Genomic DNA, 6,752 nt, shown 5'->3' on the forward strand with positions numbered 1-6,752 from the left:
ACTATATATTAAAATTCGAAATGAGAGAAATAGAAGAATTTTGGAACTATTCCAATAAATTAGGATATTTTGTGCAAAATATGACAAGCCATTTCATTAAGGATATTATAGACATTTTGGCAAGAATGAATAGTGATAGGCCATTTAGAAAAATCTCCCTTCTTCAAGTGAACTTTACCTCAAGGACCTCTTTTGTTCATATAACACTTTTTTCGCGAGAGCTCTCATGTCAAGAAGAAGTTGATAATGTTTAAACACTTCAAATGTTAAAATGCTAAAACGTTCATTATGTGGTACAGGTGTCGTGGAAATCAGAAAAGAGTGCTGTGGAACTGGACTACTGGAAGCTGGTCCTCTCTATGCTCACCCAACTCCATTCTGTGCAAACCACTCCCAGTACTTATTCTGGAATAGCATTCATGGTGGTTAATCAACATAGACACCTTCCTCAGCATTTCAATATTGCACTAAAGGGTCTTGACCATGTACATATAGTGCATTGAGGAATCTTAACCGTGTGCTGGATATTATTATCAGAGGTGCACTGATGGGACTTTGGCCCGTGTGCGGGAATGCATTGCAGTTTATGCACGCATGAACAGATTACACATTACCTCACCGTACATGCTCATAGGGTAAATTTTTTGTGACATTTTCCTGCAATGGGATTACAAACTTTTGAGTACTAGTTTCAGTCGGATGATTTTATTATAATTGTTAGATGACATTATTTGCAGGAATAGAAGTGATTTACGTACTCTGATTCATTTTATTGCAGACTGTATTTTTAAACAACTTAAGAAAATGTCTCACTAACTTTAACTATTACTACTACTACTACTATTATTATTATTATTGGATTTTACGATGTGAATTGTTAAGTGACATGAAATCGAGTTTTCAAAAATCTGTATAATTGAGAGAGTGTATAATTATTTTCAAATCTCCATTCATTGAGCCCATTAACTCATATATTTTCAAATGTTTTCTTGTAGTCAGTTTCGACAGTCTTGAGAAGCCTACTGATTTTGAAGCCACAACCACGTCACTTTTATTTGTCTCATTTGAATTGAACATGTATACATCATTTTGGACCCGTGTTCATTTTTTTGGGCATAGAATGACTTTCTTCGTCTAACATATGCTTGGTAGCAGATCGCAGTCAACCTTAATGGTGGGTCATAACATCTAATTGGTATTCATAATCAGCTTACTTCACATTTTGGGTCTACTAGTGTCAACTCGAGGCTAATCATCTGGCAAAGAAACTTCTCCCCAAGTTCACACTTCAGAAGCCAGTGATCACTTGACATAGATCATGCAAACACTAGACACGTCAATTTGGTTGCCATTACGTTTCAATGGTATGTTTGGTAGGCTGAACTAAATTGGATTGTATTGTACTGATCTAGGGAAACATTTGTGATAGAATTTGGCACTTGTTATATGCAGTACTATACTGTAGCATATCATACTTGCTCATAACTGATAATCCAGCAAATATTGTGTCGTTACCCAGCCATGGAAAATTATTATAAATTTCTACTGGACTAAAATCCTGTACTCGTATCCCAAATGTATGTTTCTTCGCTGATAATCGGACAAAATCGATACCATGGTGATATTCAGTCACAGAAGATTTGTCCTAGTTTTGAGCAAAATGATTTTTTTTTTAATTTTTTTTTTTTTTCCTTTTCAAGTCTTGGCTTAGAAATCCTTTTCTTCTGCCAGAGTTGGTGCAAACAGCATGAGATTTCCAGGGTGATGAGTAGTTAGAAGAGAGAAATTATAAGAACCTATAATTACTAAGGTGTTTGAGAGGCAGCGATACTTGATTCTGCTAAGGAGAATCCTACTGGACTAATCCATATAGTCAAACGAAGTTCTCTATTTCTATTCACTTTCTCTCGTCACTCTCCACACCATTTCACCACCTGCATAATCAGAACCAGGACATCCTTACCGACCACCAATATTTCCATAACCATGGTGCTCCTTCGCCACCTCTAAACCCTCCAACAGCATCTTGTGCATAACCATGAGGATAGCAAACAACAAACTGAACTTAGGATCCAAAAGTTGACACAAAATGATATTAGTTAAAACAAAACTAGAGACGGAAAAAAACATGATTCTGACTGATTAGACTGCAGTCCTCCTGCAAGGTAAACTGGCTCAAATAGGAATCAATCTTGGACAATTTCCTCACATACAACTGAAACTCACCAGGAATGAGCAAAAACTTCGTTTCCATAATTCAGCATTCTCATTTCAGAGACTCAGAGTTATACATAGAAAGAGTAGGAGTCCAGGGAGAACAAGCAAGACATGTTCTATGGCGAAAAGAATATGGACCAATATCGCAAATATTTCAATACACTCTAACACAGCAACAAGCTATAATAGTTGAGTAATGATGAAAGTTAAGTGCACACTACGTCATTGAAGTTAATTCAGTTTACAGAAATAAGTTTTTGTACCCTGCATGAGAATTTAAGCAGACATAGGCACCACTCCTCACATCCCAAGCAATTCGAGCAAATGGAGTCATTAAACTATATAATCATATATCTTGTTACAAAATGCCATGATTTCAACTACAACATACAAGTTGTGTGCAAAGAGCTTAAAAGATAGAGCAAAGCAAAGACCATACTACAACAAGATGACATTAACATCCAATCAAACTTTCACAAACTACAAAAAGTATACATGATACGGCAACAGATCGTTTTCTTACTAGGTCTGGTCTCACCTTCTGCTACTGTCACTTCCTTGAAACAACTTGTTGATTCGAGCCACTATATCCTCCACGCTGTACTTGATATGCCTATCCGGATGGTTTGCGGGATCTGGAGCATTCTGCAATCTGCCAATGAATTTGCCGTACGCCGGAGATAAAGTCCCAGAAACTGAATTCCTCAAATCGTCTCTCAACTGCTCATCAAAGATCACCCACGAAGACTGGGTTTTGCAGATCTCCTCAAAGTATGAATAGAATAATTTCAAACTCTTTGAAGCTCCATTAGGAGACAGAGAATTATTATCAACCTTCAGAACTCCCAAAACCTTGCCCCATGAACTCCTTTGATAATTCACATGATATTGTCTTATCTTTGCATTGTGTTTCTTAATCCAATCATTCCCCAACAGCGTCCCCAATTCACTATCTTTCACTTTTTGCACAATATACTTCACATTATTCATCATAAATACAGAGCATAAAGCAGATTCCCGATAAATTTTTGACTTTGCCTCCAAATTACTCTCCAACAACTCCATAATCCATTCCATTTGCACCGCCAACGATGAGGACAATACCCTATCATCCCCTTTCCTGTAATCAACATTGCTACCAGGTGGTGCAATACTCTCCCCAAAGATCTGTTCTAAGGATTGTCGAGAGCGACATGCAGCCCGAAGATAATTCATCACATATCGAGTTATGGGATGTAGCCCACCACCGGGAACTGCAGCCTTGGCTGGGTCCCGGCGGATCAAATTCTCTAACTCCATAAATATTCCTCTAATAACCTCTCCTAGTCTTTTCCATATAGTTACTGCTTCATTCCTTAAAGTTATACAGTATTGATCAGAAAAAATTAACTCAAATTCAGGCAACAAATCCCTTACCGTTTCATACACATCCAGCACCTTAAAAAGCCGCTCCGGTGCACGGCTACCTATTGCAACTGCATCTGCGAAATTCAGTAGCTGAATGGTTGATCCTCTGCACACTTCCATAAAGGATAAATCAGCAGCCGAGGAGAACCCCAAAAACACGCGATCACAGAGGCGACGCTCACTTGGGAAGAGAATTCGAAGTGCGACATTAATGGCTTTGATCCATTTCTCAATCTCGTCTTCTAATTGAGTCCACTGCAATTTCTGGACCTCATCAATGCTCAGCTTTTGAAGGCCCAACCTTGCCAAACTCTCCTCCAAGAATTCTCTCCGGCACGCGCTATACGCGTGGGAGCACTCCTTCCCGTACCCAGCAGCGACCATCCTTTTTGCGATCTCCTGCAAGTCCCCTATAGTTCCTGCCGGTAAAGCATCAATTATTATATTATAGTCCGTAATCGGATGCGCCACGGGGATTTCATTCCCATCACCATCTTCCTCACCAGATTCATCCTCATCTGCGCTATCAAGATGGGTAGACTCGCTATGAGTCAAGTCAAAAGACTCGGCGCCGCGTTCCACTAGGCTCCTAAACTCATCCTCCAAACGGAACATTGACTGTTGCAGCAAATCCTCCGCCCGGTCGAGACAAGTAGCGATGTTCTTGTCATCAGCTAACTGGTTCCAATCCCGTATGGCAGATATCAATTGATCCACGGAATCAAGAAAGGACGACGAATCAGCAGAATCTGACCAAATGAGTTGGTCAGACGCCACATAACGGGAGATCTGACGGTCCAAAGACTTGAGGGTATGTTCCAGTGTGGCGCAATCACGTGGGTCTTCATCGGAAAGTTTTTCCGTTAACTTTTCACGTAATCTCCCGTCGAAGTTAGAGAATATCTTGAGAATATCATCAGTCATGGTGTCGGTATGGCCCAGAGTATTTGCTATATGTCGAGCAACGGCAATAAGTTTCTGTTCACCGTTTTCCGCCATTAAAGCTTCGTTCTTTGAATAAGGGTCCGTACAATCAACTCAACTCAAACGAGATTTGATGAGGTTTGATGCAGTTACAGGAGCTGAAAGAAGGGTTGAGAAGTGGGAGAATATAATGGGGGTGAATTGAGGGCCCACAGGAAAGTCGTCGGAAGACGCGTTTTGTCCTGCTACTGATAGNGGGGGGGGGGGGGGGGGGGGGGGAATTGATGAAATGGCTGGCTTCAAATAATTGACATCTAAGACTTAGCATCGAGCAAATGCCATTCATGTAGGTGATACTCAAGAAACAAATGGATGAAAATATCAGGTAATGATACTCGAAGATTAGTTTTAGTAAACCATAGTAGGAATAAATACCTTGATTCTTTCATATTCTTTGACAGCGCAGCTTTTAGCATCCTCTGTGACCCTAATGGTCTCCTTCAGCTCTTCCAATTTGTGAATCCTTGACTTGTAACCGCCAGAATTTTTGGATGATGCCGTTTCAAGTTTTTCAGCTTTTGAATGCAAAGAAGACAATTCTGATATAAGAGTTTGTACTGTTAATAAAGCACTTGAACGATCAGAGAATGCATGGTTTACAGCTAACATCAGCCCCATGTGTTCATGCAGTGCATCCTGCCATACATACAGAAATTTGTCATGTTTTAGTGGAAGGAATATCACATTGCTTAGTTTGATCCTTTTTTACCACCTTTTGAATTCATTTGGTATATAGCACAAGAAAGACTAAGCCCGTGTTTAATGAGAGTTAAATTAGATTTTTTGTAGATTTTGATAAAATTTGATGAGATGTGTGATTGAAAAGTTGTAAATTAAAATCTAGATTTTAATTTCCACCAAACATGGGCTAAATAGTACGAAAGACGAGATTTTAAGTTGTTTTCCTTAACAATGTCCAATGCCCTGAATTTCACGTTACCAAACAAGCCACGAGATTATAGCAATTAATCCCTCGTGCAAGGAATATTATAACTAAAGGATTTGCAAAAGAAACTGCTAATCACATGAACCTACATAAAGTAGGAGAAATAACCAGCATATTACTGGATAAACAGTGAACGCTTTTATGGGAATATAACTTGGACCTTGTACTCCCATGACCTCAACACTTGCCTCTAAGCTAGCTTACTTGGCAGTTTGAGCAGCAAAAAAACAATTCTTCAACTTATTACAAAATAAAGACCAATAACAAAGTTACAGCACTTACCAAATGCTTCACAGTCTGCGCATTTAATTCTCGATACAATCTGCATGCTTTGACAGATGCAGTTGCTACACTTTTCATGTCAGCAGCCCTCAGTCTCTGAGTATTCAATACGGCCTGTTCATTCTCAAACTTTGTCAACTTAATGAAAGCTAATCCTAATGCTCCCATTTTATCCCCCATATCTTGCTGGGCTTTAACCAATGTCTCAGCCTAACATTTTAAAACACCAAATTAATCTTCCAAGAGCAGTTCTCTATAACATTGGACACAAAATTAAAATTTGAATTGATCTGGACATTTGTTATGCAAAAAATGTCAAATTTGACGTGCATGAGTATGCTAATCATCATATACTAAATGCAACAAAACAATATAAATATTAACTAGTGATACAAATGTTGAAGAAACCTGTTTGGATGCATCAGTGAGTTGCTCCTCGAGACCACGCAATTTCTCCTTCTTCTCCAAGAACTCCTTATCCTCCTCCTCCACAAGTTGCTTTGACCCGCCCCAATCATTCACAGCTGACTGCTTCAACTCTTTGAACAACCTCAGCAAATCTCTCCCACCCTTGGCCGGCTGCACCACATCCTGAGGCTCAATCATGCTCCTTGACTCTCCCAGCAACTGCTTAGGCAGCCTCGTCGCTCCGTCAAGCATCCTTGACGCCACATCAATGCTCGGAGGCAGTGGCATCCTCCCCTGAACCGTCAAAAACACCCTCAACTCATCGCTTTTCTTAATCATTGGGTGCTCCGTGAGCTTCTTCAAGTACTTCTCCAATGCCAATGTTCTCTGCTCCACAAAATCTTGCTTTTGCATGACCTGACTCTCCACTATGCTTTTATCCGGCCGTGGCGGAATGAAAAGTCCTCTGTAACTTTCATTCAAGCGATCCGAGAGTATAACAACGTCC

General features: G+C 39.8%; 2 protein-coding genes across 2 annotated transcripts; both read right to left on the reverse strand.

Moving 5' to 3' along the window:
• Positions 1-2,532: 2,532 nt before the first annotated feature.
• On the reverse strand, positions 2,533-4,788 carry LOC111378478 (exocyst complex component EXO70B1). Its single transcript, XM_023001685.1, has one exon. The coding sequence runs from the start codon at positions 4,621-4,623 to the stop codon at positions 2,752-2,754; it is 1,872 nt and encodes a 623-aa protein (XP_022857453.1). The 5' UTR covers positions 4,624-4,788; the 3' UTR covers positions 2,533-2,751.
• A 153-nt stretch (positions 4,789-4,941) lies between these two features.
• On the reverse strand, positions 4,942-6,746 carry LOC111378479 (sorting nexin 2A-like). The gene is made up of 3 exons (XM_023001686.1): positions 6,245-6,746; positions 5,837-6,046; positions 4,942-5,244 (listed from the first exon to the last, which is right to left on the reverse strand). Exons 1-3 carry the CDS (start codon positions 6,656-6,658, stop codon positions 4,957-4,959), a joined length of 912 nt encoding a protein of 303 aa, XP_022857454.1. The 5' UTR covers positions 6,659-6,746; the 3' UTR covers positions 4,942-4,956.
• Between the last annotated feature and the right edge of the window lie 6 nt (positions 6,747-6,752).

The sequence above is a fragment of the Olea europaea genome, unplaced genomic scaffold (genome assembly GCF_002742605.1).
Source record: "Olea europaea var. sylvestris unplaced genomic scaffold, O_europaea_v1 scaffold1819, whole genome shotgun sequence".
NCBI lineage: Eukaryota > Viridiplantae > Streptophyta > Magnoliopsida > Lamiales > Oleaceae > Olea > Olea europaea.